At 40.3% G+C, this 12798-nt stretch overlaps 1 protein-coding gene across 1 annotated transcript in view; it reads right to left on the bottom strand.

Moving 5' to 3' along the window:
- Nucleotides 1-2716: 2716 nt before the first annotated feature.
- Nucleotides 2717-12798, bottom strand: part of degs1 (delta(4)-desaturase, sphingolipid 1) — a 12482-nt gene continuing 2400 nt past the window's right edge. The window contains exons 2-3 of the mRNA XM_020607586.1: nucleotides 7109-7851; nucleotides 2717-4306 (exon numbers count right to left, since the gene is read on the bottom strand). Coding sequence (XP_020463242.1) covers nucleotides 4160-4306; nucleotides 7109-7851 — 890 coding nt within the window. The 3' untranslated portion in view covers nucleotides 2717-4159. The remainder of the gene's footprint in view (nucleotides 4307-7108; nucleotides 7852-12798) is intronic.

Genomic DNA, 12798 nt, shown 5'->3' with positions numbered 1-12798 from the left:
ACCGTCAGCACGAAAATCGCATGGTAAAACCTGCATCAGTGGACAGCAAAGCACAAATGGCTTCCTTCAAAGGGCTGGATGAGACAAGGGCTGCAAAATTGAAAACTATCCCTCTGTCAAACGATACAGATGCACTTATATTTTATCTGTTTTGAACTTGGTGTTATTTGATATTTCAATAAATTTGATATTTAAGCAGCCCAGTGTCTGGAACCTGCAAGCCTTTAACACCACACATTCTCACTGTAGAAAAAGTCCATAACATTAAGGCTGGCTGTGTTTCATGTATGTGTAAGCCAGGCACCAGTACCTGGGCCTTGGTACACAAAGTGAATACAGACAAAGGTCTGTCCTATGCTACAGAGTGAAAGGACAGACCCGCCGTTCAGAGTGGTGACTGTATTTGGTCACAATTTGCATTGTAAACTCGGCCTTTATGTTTGTATGACTTGCAGTTGGCCCATAGTGAGTCTAAGTACACAAAGCAGTTTCACCTAATATGACCTGTATGTTTAATCGCTTCTGAGCTAAAGTCCCCATCATTGTAGTATTAGTCTGATCACAGACATTTACAGTACCAGTACTGATGTACACTGAGTGACCAAAAAAGTGAATGCCTGTAGATGAAGTTCAGCACTCTTGTATTAATCTTACCTTTCTTAGTAGTTGATTCAACTCTATTTTTTCAGGTTGTGACTTGTAACAGTGTTATACTGGAATGTGCATTGCTACTCCATACACTGTGAATCAGATGGATAAAATGTTAGATCATAAATTCATCAAACACTTCTAGTGCCACTAACAAGTGATGAAACACTGTTCTGTCCTCTATGTCAAAAGACCTTGTTTGACTCGACAGACAGATAACGTCTCCCACAGACCACAGACAACCAATGGACTTTTACACTTTACTGCTGGCCGTGGAATGACGTAAAACTATAGAAACACAAATAACATAATAAATGCACAGCATCTACTGACACGTTTACATGTGCATACAAAGGCTCTTAGCGTGTACAAACAGCGTCTACAATAACGTATAACTGCTTAACAGTGTGTCTTAACTTCTCCCGTTGATAATCCTAGAATGTAATGATAAATGAGTATGCTTTCAACTTAAACATTGCCTTTACTTAACTTAAACGTTTTTCCAATAGCTTTTACATACCGAAGGTGCCTTCAAAACAACTTAAATCGAGGAGAAACGATCATCCTGTCTAAATAGATACGCTGTATGCAGAATGTGGCTCACGTTAATGATGTCGTCACTAAGAGACACAGAAGCTGCAATTACAGTCTTAGGACAGAAGGTGTCAGAATTATCCTCCGGGTCAGATACTGTTCGTAGAGAACAGCACACACTCAAATACTCAAGGTCCATTTACTTGCTTGCTTTCGACCACATCAGCCTTCATCATCAGATGAACGTTGCGCTGTTGGAACTTGTGTGTATACTTTAGATTGTCTGGTTAACCAACTGTTTCCAAGGCCAACAATGAACTGCCCGGCTTAAAACTTAAAAAAATGAATGCTGCGTTGCATGCAGGTGTAGCTGTGGATGGACAAACCATCAGGGAACGTGTTGTTACATCTACACTTGATCCCACTGGCCTGCTATAACGTCAACATCAGTCTGTGGTGCTGCTGACATGGGACTCATCTGACCAGACAGCCGTCATCCAGACATTTGCAACCTGTCCCCATGTGACTTAACATAGTGCAGCTGCCCTGAACAGGAGACATGCAGGGCTGACTGAAACACCTCAAACAAATAAGAGCATCAGAAACACAGTTATGACAAAGCATGAAGTGCAACCGCTGCTGTTTATGGATCAACACTTGAAAATGAATTGAAAAGCCCTTTTATTTTGTTTATCATGCACAGTGGTCTAAGGATGCACTTGAAAAAGGAGCTTAGAATATTTTAGATGAATTATTTGATTTCGATTAGTTAACAGAACTGGACGACTGGCCCAGTGTCGTTGGAAACAGACTTATTTAGAATGTTCTTAGTGTCAGCGAGGCTGTAAAGACAGGCTCCAAAGAGGGTACTAAAATATAAAAAGCAAATGCAGTTTCTCCTGCAACAGCTTTTTCTCTGTCAGAATACACCCATATTTTCCAATAAAACACTTTTTAAAAGCTGGACTGTCCTGTTCACATGGAATAGATTTGAAGAAGACCATCTCTACAATGGTAAGACCAGTGGGGGCTGGTGTCACCCGATTTCATTCTTTAGTAACGGGCCAGTAATATTCACTCTGTTACTTTGGAACACACCTCCACAGTTTTGAAAAGGTGGTGCTTGATAAATTAAATAACTGTTTATGTATAAAGTTGGTGCATATCATCTCCCTTGGACGATGCTTTACAAGATATTCAATGTGTTAAATTAAACATTACTGAGAAAAGGAGCTTGATACAGGACACTGTCCAGAACAAGGCATTGAGCTGATTCCTGTTCTATCGATGCCAGACATGGTTGAATACAACTGCAGATCCAGGATAGATACACAAAACATAGGTGTCACTGTGTGGGAAAAGGAGGTCCAGCCTCGAAGCAAACATGTGAAGCTCTGGGGGGAAAAAAATAAATCAAACATTCAGCAGTGTTTTATTCACCGAGGCCACCAGGTACTGAAGATTTTTTTGTCTGAATACTGATCAAAGCCTTTAACACTAACCAGGAAAACATTTAGACTGGGGAAACAGCAAGTTCTTCCATGTATTTTATTGGCTTTAGACTTCTTATTAAATATACTGATTGTGTAATCAGCCTAAAACAGCAATGTGATTACATCAAGTATTTCTGAATTCTTAGCATATAGTCTCTCATAAAAGCGAATAAACATTGGTTTAAGGCCTGAGGCACTGATAAGTAGCGTACTTAGATCTCATACAAAATGACCTCAGACTGACCCTTCTGGGAACTAAACTCAGGCTGCATGGAAGCTTGACAGGAGGTTGTACAAGGTCATGGTGCTTAAATGCATTACATGGTTAAAAGTAGAAGGGTTGAAAAAGGCCAGAAAATAGGAACTCTTACATGTCACATCAAAAAGACAATGTAATATGCTGCAATTAAATCAATTCATATGGAGGGATCATAATGATGACGGTCTTTTAGTCGATGTCCATGTACACTAGCAAAGCTGCTTTCATGTCGACCTCCAGCCGTGGAGTCCAAAGTGGAAGCAGGTGTCCAAGTGCATTCGGTTGTATACAGTTCATTTGTTTGACAAACTGCAGAGCACAACACCTCTGACACACTGTAGAGACATGTTGAAGATGGTTTCTGGTGTTGGCTGGACAAACACATCTTAGACTGATCTATAGTTATGCTAGCAGCTCTGTGAGGCTGTGAACTGGGACTGAGTTATATGTTAACAACATGCTTTCAATGTTCAGCCGGTGTAATGTTTAGTCTGGCCACTATCCTACTTATTGTGCCAGTATGCCAAGTATAGGTGAGGCTAATGAATGTGTCACAAGCCCTAATGTCCACTGGTTATGGCTGCATCACCTTCCGGTTCCAGGATGGTTGGAAAGGCCACTGGCAGTGTTTCAGAAGCAGTGTCTTAAAGCAGTGTGCTCATACCTGAATATTCAGAAGTCTTCTACTCAGTACTGATCACAGTCCCATGTCCAATGCACATTAACACAACAGATGGCAGCAGAGTCCTCTCTGACAGATGTGAAAGTGCCTGAGGATAGTGCAGCTGCCTTCAGTGGACATCTGGGGGTTAGTGTGAAGTGCTGGACAAACTGAGATTTTGTAGTCAGAAAATTATATAAGTGATTAGAATTCATCCTGTGGGAGATTTCAGGGCAATCTAGCTAATAGTCTTACTTCATTCATGGCAATTTAGATGTCTATATTAAGTTGATCTGTTTAATCTTTGTCATGTCTTTGTACAGCCAGTTCCAGGTACATCCCATCATCACACGAACAACCTCCAACCTCACAGTTTACTTGCCTTGTTCTTTCTGACCTAGATAACAAATATGTCAAACTATTCTCTTCCTGGAGGAAAAGCACATTTCAAGACTTGTACACAATCACAACCCAAATGTTTAATGTATTAACCTGTAGAAGCTGTTAAATTTAAGAGAGCGAGAGCTGGGCTGCGGCTTTGTTCCAAAGAAGCTTTCAGTACTCTTACTCCAGTTTGAACTCTCCCTTTAACTTCCTCTTGATCCGCGAGTATGGGCTCAGTGTATCATCCATGATGAAATCGTACAGGACCTTGATCCATGATGTGTACTGTGGCAAGTCATCATAAAACTCTGCTGCTATCTTCTTCACCTGGAAACCAAGAAAAAACACTGCTCAATGCTGCCTTTAGATGTCAGCGTAAATTTCAAAGAGCCTTTTCCATTTTACAGTGTAGACCTGCCTGTAAATGCTTTGTAGTGAACACAATACAGGATCTGAGGTACACACTTTTTAACAGCCAACTGACATGCCTCGTGCCACATGCCCATATCTGGATGAGGCTTTTACAGCTCTCATTAGTCACAGTAGTTTACATAGTCTGTTATCTTTACTGCTGCAGAATGTTTCTTTTTCTGCTTTTATTATGTTAGATAGGTGCCAGAAAAATATGCGCGTGTGTGTATTTGGGATGGTGAGGCAGCAGGAAAAAAACTATTCTAAAAGCTTTTTATCCATGGGTGTGGGTGGGGCTTTATTTTTCTGACTGTAATCTTATTTAAATCCAGTCCTAAATAAGAATACAAGCATATAGACATTTAGCACTTACCATGCCAGCATTTAGTATGAATAATGTAGCATGTTAACTTGGGTACCTTTAGCATGTTAAAATACAAACTTCCAGGCTGGACTACTGTAACTCTTTACTATCAGGATGTCCCAATAATTCCCTAAAAAGCCTCCAGTTAATCCAAAATGCTGCAGCCAGAGTACTGACAGGAACTAGCAAGAGAGATCATATCTCTCCCATATTAGCTTCTCTCCACTGGCTCCCTGTAAAATTCAGAATAGAATTTAAAATCCTTCTCCTAACATACAAAGCCCTTAATGACAAGGCTCCATCATATCTTAAAGACCTCGTAGAGCCTTATCATCCGAACAGAGCACTTCGCTCTCAGAGTGCAAGTTTACTTGTGGTTCCTAGAGTCCACAGAAGCAGAATGGGAGGCAGAGCCTTTAGCTATCAAGCTCCTCTCCTATGAAACTAACTCCCAGTCTCAGTTCGGGAGGCGGACACCCTCTCTACCTTTAAGATTAGACTTAAGACGTTCCTTTTTGATAAAGCTTATAGTTAGGGCTGGATCAGGTGACCCTGAGCCTTCCCTTAGTTATGCTGTAGTGTGTCCTCTCTCTCTCCCTGTACCTTTCTGCAGGTTGCCCTGGCTCTGGAGCTCTATGTCTCTGACGAGCAGTCACCAGCTACATCGACCTGATCAGTGTTTGAGTGTTTGTTGTGTCTTGTTACTTTTCTTCTTTTGTCTCTCCTCTATCCACTCACCCCAACCGGTCGAGGCAGAAGGCCGCCCACCAAGAGCCAGGGTCTGTCGGAGGTTTCTTCCGCTAAAGGGAGTTTTTCCTCCCCACTGTCGCCAAGTGCTTGCTCAGTGGGGATTTGTTGGGTTTTCCCTATGTAATAATATTGATAACAGTAAGGTCTAGACCTTACTTTGTAAAGTGTCCTGAGATGACTTTTGTTGTGATTTGGCGCTACACAAATAAAATTTGATTTGATTTGAAAGTCTACCATGTTAGCATACAAAGTTAGCATCTGTTAACATTCAATTTCATTTTGCATTTAAACAGCACAGGCTGGGGACAACGTTATTATAATTATTATATAACTTTGTATAAAAAAATCTCTTTTTCTGGAAATAACAAATGGCACATTTTTTACAACTATTCTCACAAGATACTCATTAAACTGTCGTTACCTCAATATTAATCAAGGTGCTGATTGCATGCTTTTCTGTGTTTTCTGACTTAACTACAATGTAACAATGAATTATCATCTTAAACATGACTGAAAGCTCAAAAAAGAGCTGTACCTATGTTGTACTTCCGTGCCGAAGCAACTCTGTTAATACAAGTTTCACAACCCCTTGCTAATGATCCATGATGTTCTTGTCAGTGCAACACTACCTGTTTACCTGTAACGTGAGGGATTTGAGGAGGAAGATGCAGTGATCACTGGATGGATTTACTGACCTTGGAGCTACTTGAAAGGGAATAAAGTTTCCACTACTCGGTAGAACTCACCGATAAGTAAAAAAAAAACCTGCATACGTTGTGTTTCTGTTAATGCATTGTTTCTGTAGAGAATAGTTGTAAGGCTGGAGAAGTTACTATGTCTGCATTATGCCAGTTAAAATATGGGGTTTCTCAACTACCAACTTTTTTTTAGTGTTGCACATCTCTTTTCATTGGTTACCATTGTTTACCTATCTATGGAAGAGGAATTCATATTAATTAATGCTGTTGCGGTTTGTCCTGCTGTCCACTTTTGAGACGTCCGCTGGAGGCGTGCGCGTTCATGAACTATCCTCGTCTTAGGAAGAGGCTCTCTGGTTTTATCATTTGAAATAATAAGACTATTTGGGGTTATGATGGGTGCAAAGATAATCTAGCGGTACCCAAGATTCAACATTAAATGGCTGGAAATGAAGCTGCACAGTGCAGTCGCCTCACAGCAAGGAGGTACTGGGTTCGAGCTCTGATCAAACCGGTGCCTTTCTGTACGGTGTCTGCATGTTCTCCCTGTGCCTGCCTGGATTTTCTCCAGGTACTCCGGCTTCCTCCCACAGTCCAAAGACATGCAGCTTAGGTTGACTGGTGACTCTAAACTGCCTGTAGGAGTGAGTGTGGGTGTGTGTGGTTGTCTGTCTCCAAGTGTCAGCCCTGTGATGGACTGGAGACCTGTCCAGGGTGGACCCTGCCTCTCGACCAATGTAGACTGGGATTAGTGTAGTGGTTAAAAACAAATGACAGGCTCTAGTATGACCCCCATTTCCAGTTAAATAGTTTCACAGAAACATAGTAACATGGCTGTACATAATGGAAATGCAGTGCATATGACTGAAAAGTGTGTGATCTCCACAGTCACTGATCGGTACTAACCATGGGCAGTCTGCGTCCTGGGATGCTGGGGAAGTCATGGTGCTCATTGTGGTAGCCCACGTTGAAGGTGAGCAGATTGAGGGAGCCGTAGTAAGAGTAGGTCTCATGGCCCTTGAGGAACATGTAGTGCTCAGCTATGAAGTGACCAGAGATTGGGTGCAAGCCCATCCCCAGCAAAGAGCCAGCCATCATGTAGACCACAGGCTTGGCTCCCCACAGCCAGTAGAGCAGGATGTCAAAGGTGAGCTGGAAGGCCACGTTGGTCAGCTCCAGATGAGTGATGGGTTTGGGGTTGATGCAGAGGGGCCGGATGGCATAGAACAGCGGCTGCAGAATAATCCAGATAAATTTGCGGAACCGTGTGCAGAAGAACCAGCCTTCAAAATCAGTGGGGATGTCCACATCCACACCATCTCCACCCAGATAGCGGTGATGGTCCAGGTGATAGCGTTTGAAGGAGGCAGAGTAGGGCAGACCAATGGGCAGGTTGGCAAACATGGCAAAATATCGATTCCACATGGCTTTGCTGTTTCCAAAGGCAGCGTTGTGGGAGATCTCATGAATAGCAAGGGTCATTGAGTGGTTGAGACAGCTGCCAAAGGCATAAGTCCAAAACAAAACCCATTTCCAATCCAAGTCTTTGACTAGGTAGAAAGCTAAAAACTGTATTGCCACCATCATGCACACAATCCATTTCAGCCTGGGGTCAGGACCCATCAACGACTTGATTTCTGGATATTTGGCTATTGGAAAAAGAAGACGCAAGTTAAAATCAGTAAAGATGCTGAGATCAACAGTGCTGTTTCCATTCCAAAAATGTCAATGTAAAAGTCACACACAAAAACAGAGAAGACAAGAACAAGCTAATTGGTTATGAAGAAGCATTTCAGTGTAGCTAAGCCAACCTCCTGATTGGTACTATGTGAAATGTATTTTACCCTTCCACTATTCTGTGGGAAGTCAAAAGCAGCAGAAAAAAGAAATCACCTACAGTACACACCAAGGCAGAAAATTAAAGCCCTTTTCAGACATTCACTGGAACCCTGAAATTATCAAGACATGATTACCCAGAAGAGCTGTATGTGAGAATGCAAATGTTTGAGCCAGTTTCCCTGGATATTAAGTGGACTTTACCCTGCCAGCTTCCTAGTACAAAGTCCACGTAATGTCCGAGTGAACCGGAGTGAGAATACGGCCACTTATACATCTTAGAAGCCAGAGTATTCACAGCGAGTTAGTGGGTATGTTGATCATGTTCAATCATGTGACAGGTGCAAAACTGGAAGAATACAAATATGACGGTGAAGAAAAACATTCATTTACAATGAAGATGCCAACAGAAATGTCTAACTGGAGCAGTGTTACCACTAGAATGTTTTTACTTTGTGAAATATGCAATTCAGCACTACACAGTTCTCTTTTCACATTTTCAATAACTACTTTCTGATATGTATACTGTGTTTAAAACAAATCACAGATTTTTCTTTACCCTGACTTTTAAATCTGACTTAACATTAGTTACTATACTTCAATCTACTGTGCTCTCTCTTCCTTCATTTTCTCCTTTCTCTCTCCTTCTCTCCTCAGCCAGGTGTTGGTACATCTCTACTTCCTGTATCTGTCGTTTCACACTAAAAGCCCTATGCAGAGTTGTGTAGTTGTGGCATTATGATATTTCGTAAAATTCTGAAGCAGTGGCAGGAATAATATTGCAGAGGCAAAGTGTACATAGCAGAAATACTGTGGAGACACAACAAGATTCAGTAACTTCTGTCATTAAAAGCTGGCACCAGAATCATCAGACAAAATTAATAAAGAAGGTGATGTATGATAAAGTGATGTGGACAAAATACTTAACACCTTGATTAGAACAAATTTAAAATGGTCATGAGAAGTCATCTGTTTGAGACAAAGACGCAAGAACCTCAAGACAACTGCCTCTGCAGCAATCCCCCAATGATTCCTTTACAAATGGATTGTTCACATTTCTGCAGCCTGAATGTTTAATACTAGCAAAATAACCTTATGTAATATTGTGGTAGATACTGTCACAGCCACATCCAATATTGAAAAGTTTTTCTATTGTGATATCGTGAAATTACAACTATCATTACATCCCTAATATCCAGCCTTTGGCTATGAATGAGAGGGATATCAAACCTCCAAGCTGAGATGGTATAAATTTCCATGGGTATAAATGTTAGAACAATATGCCAAAAAATGGTTTCACCTGGAACTGAATCCACAATTTTTGGGGGGGGGGGGGCTCTGAATACCAAATTTCAAGAATGAATGCCTACCCAAAGAACAAACATCAAATCAGTCAAATAATCAGGTCCAGCACCACATGTAATAAAACTCCAACATACCTTCCACATCATTCTTGTATTAGCCTCTCTGTCATTTATCAAATAATCTTTGAACTGCATACAGGGCATTAAACAGTTCAGGCTGAGTTAATAATTGACAGGTACCTAACAATGCAAAATATCTTACTGCAGGGATATAGACAAGGGGCTGCATGTGTGAACTGCCCGTTGTTCCACACTGAAGCAGGGCTGCCACAAAGAGTTGACATAATAGATTACACTGACTTTAAAAATGTGCAAACATCAATATTTTTACCTGACACTGTTTTTTACTGAACTTTGAGTTGCTTCAGTAATTGATTAAAACAAATGTTTTCCTTGAATATCACTAGCTGGTTGCCAACCGGCAGTAAAATCCACAGAAGCATATATTCTCTCTACATTATACTGTGTTCTTGTATTTTTATTGTGCTTCTTTCACTTGCTGCTTTAAAGTGCCTTAGATTTGTGTTACTGCTCATCTACTTTATAGTTAATTTGTATTATGTGGCATTCATGTGGATGGCAAAGTAAGAATTTCATTGTACAGGGAAACACGTTTCCTAACTGTGCATATGACAAATAAATACTTTGACCTTGAGAAGAAGAATATCACTACATAACTGTTGTGTGCTTACATCGGTTGTTTTTGGCTCCAGTTATTAGTTAGAACTGAACATAGAACTTAGTTGCAGTACAACCTAAAGTTCAAGAAAATGATCTCTGATCTCCACTAGAATGTTTTAACATTAACCCATCTATTCACACTGTCTTTTTAAAATACTTTCACTTTTGTCCTATATACTGTATATGACAGAAAAACTGCATGTAAACCAACTGAATCTTTTCATTAGTCAGTCTGTTGACAACAAAATCTATTCAACTAAATCAATGGAAATAAGCAGAAAACAAAACATCAAATCTATGAACAAGTCAGCAATTATTTTTGATTACAATTTTAGTCTTGTTAAGCTTCATATGAAAACAATTCAAACATTTTGGGGGGTTCAGACCCAGGATTAAATAAACTGGTGACTGCTCTCCATTTTATTTTTATATGCCACCATTACATGTCACTGTGTGTCTCCTCTCTCCCGTAGTGTGTCCTCTCTGTCTCTCTCCCTGTACCTTTCTGCAGGTTGCCCTGGCCCTGGAGCTCTCTGTTTCTGATGAGCAGTCACCGGCCACATCAACCTGACCAGTGTTTGATTGTTTGTTGTGTCTTGTTGCTTTTCTTTTCTTTTCTCTCACCAAGAGCCAGGGTCTGTCAGAGGTTTGTTTGGTTAAAGTGAGTTTTCCCGCTGTCATCAAGTGCTGCTCAAGGGGGATTTGTTGGGTTGCCCTCTATTATAATAATAGTAAGATCTAGACCTTATTTTGTAAAGTGTCCTGAGATGTCTTTTCAGGTCAGATCTGGGCCACTTTTAGTCCTAGGTTAGATTTATATCAAATATCCTATTTATGCTACTCTTGTCAGAACAGTAAGATCAGAAATATATTTATTTATTTATTTATTTACTTCTCATTCCTCTTCATATGGCTTGTTGACATCATTCAGTGTCAGCCCCTCACAGACCAATAAAAATAAACATGGAGGAGGAACAATAGCGACAAGCTATTTCATAAGCTATTATGCATCTCATCACCAACATCCCTGGTGATGCTGACTGTTCAGTTTTGATATATATATATCGACGTAGCTGGGTTCAATAATACAGACGACCATGTGCTCAGTGCTGTTCTCCGGTGTTCACTTTATTATCTCCCCCCCCGCTCACTCCAGCACTTAACATCTCCACCAAGGTTCCTACCCCACAGGATATCACCTGATAATACACTGACCACCTGGCAATCTTATTATTTGCACTACTGTCACTGTTTGCATGTGGCTTTGAGTTTCTTCATAGCCTATTAGGTTGTACCATTTAGCTTATCCTAATTACTTCAGCCTTCCAAGGATATTCTATTTATTCTGTGTTTATTCTACTTTTATTCTATTTTAGTTTCTTAAATGGTATGGGCATTCAACATTAGGTGAGAGAGAAACAGTATTTTGATTTTTCTGAATGTCCTGCACATATAGTGACTTGACAATAAAAAATCTTTGATCTTTGATCTTTACGGCTGCAGGTGGAGCTGTTGGACTATTTCCTCAGTGAGTGAAGTGTTATGTGAAAAAAAAAAAACAAAAGTGGAAGTAACAAGGGGGGGGGGGAGATTGAGCATTAACGCCTGTAATGTGAAATCTGTTGGTGACTGGTCACTTAAGATAACGAAGCAAAGAAAAGGACGTGTCTCTAAAAAAGGTTGTTACTTTTGCCTCGCATTTGTTCCTCACATCTAACATGGTAGGGACTAAAACACACACAAAAATGTTGCAATTGAGAGAAACATGGATCCAATTAAGCAAATTGTAATCTCCTACCTCTGTGGAAACACACTCACGCCCTTTGGCGGTGCCTGGGAGTCTTCCGATACCGCTGCATTCACTATTTATTAACATGAATAATTCAACCCAGGAGACAGTTCGGCTGTCAATGAGCATCTTTAACCATGGCTCCGATACACAATATTGGGTTCACGAGACAATGTTTTATTTATTAAGAAAACTGAAATATATGACTGGAAAAATAGTCTTTTATTTGACTGAAAGTCACAAAATACAAAACAATGCAGGTGCATTTTGAAATGTTTTATTTAATCATTTTGTAATGAATGTCATTTCTACTTTCTGACTATGAATTAATTATCATATGCAGTAAAAGATGGAACAACGTTCAAGCAGTGGAAAAGGTTTTGCCACAAACTCAGCTGACTGGCTTCTCTCCTGTATGATTTCATACAGTCTCTTCAGACCTTAGAACTGTGCATGAATTTAGCCTGGACCTGAATATCCAAATATTCTGATATTCATTTGTTGGGTAGGTAACCGGTTTTCAATTTTGGCATTTAAATACCATGTGAGCTTAGCAGTTGTTTGACAAGTGTTTTAAAGGTCTCTCTGATGCATGGGCAGCACTTACAACTGGATCGTATGTGACAGTCACCTGCCATTATATAAGCAAATGGAGATTACAGAGTGCTGTTCTTCAAACTAAAGCAAGATCTGAGTGACATACAGCTGAAAACCTGGACAATGTGCTGTCCGCTGCTGCAGAACACTGGGGGCTTACAGGTATGTGCCAAAAATTAGAATATCAAGGAAAAGTCCATTTATTTCAATAATTTGTTTCAAAAAGTGAAACTTGTATGTTATATTAGTTCACTACACACAAAGTGAAATATTTCAAGCCTTTATTTGTTTCAATTTTGATGATTATGGATTAAAGACAAAAAAAACCC

This window comes from Monopterus albus, unplaced genomic scaffold (genome assembly GCF_001952655.1).
Source record: "Monopterus albus unplaced genomic scaffold, M_albus_1.0 scaffold87.1, whole genome shotgun sequence".
Lineage (NCBI taxonomy): Eukaryota > Metazoa > Chordata > Actinopteri > Synbranchiformes > Synbranchidae > Monopterus > Monopterus albus.
This window is presented reverse-complemented; position numbering and strand designations above follow the sequence as displayed.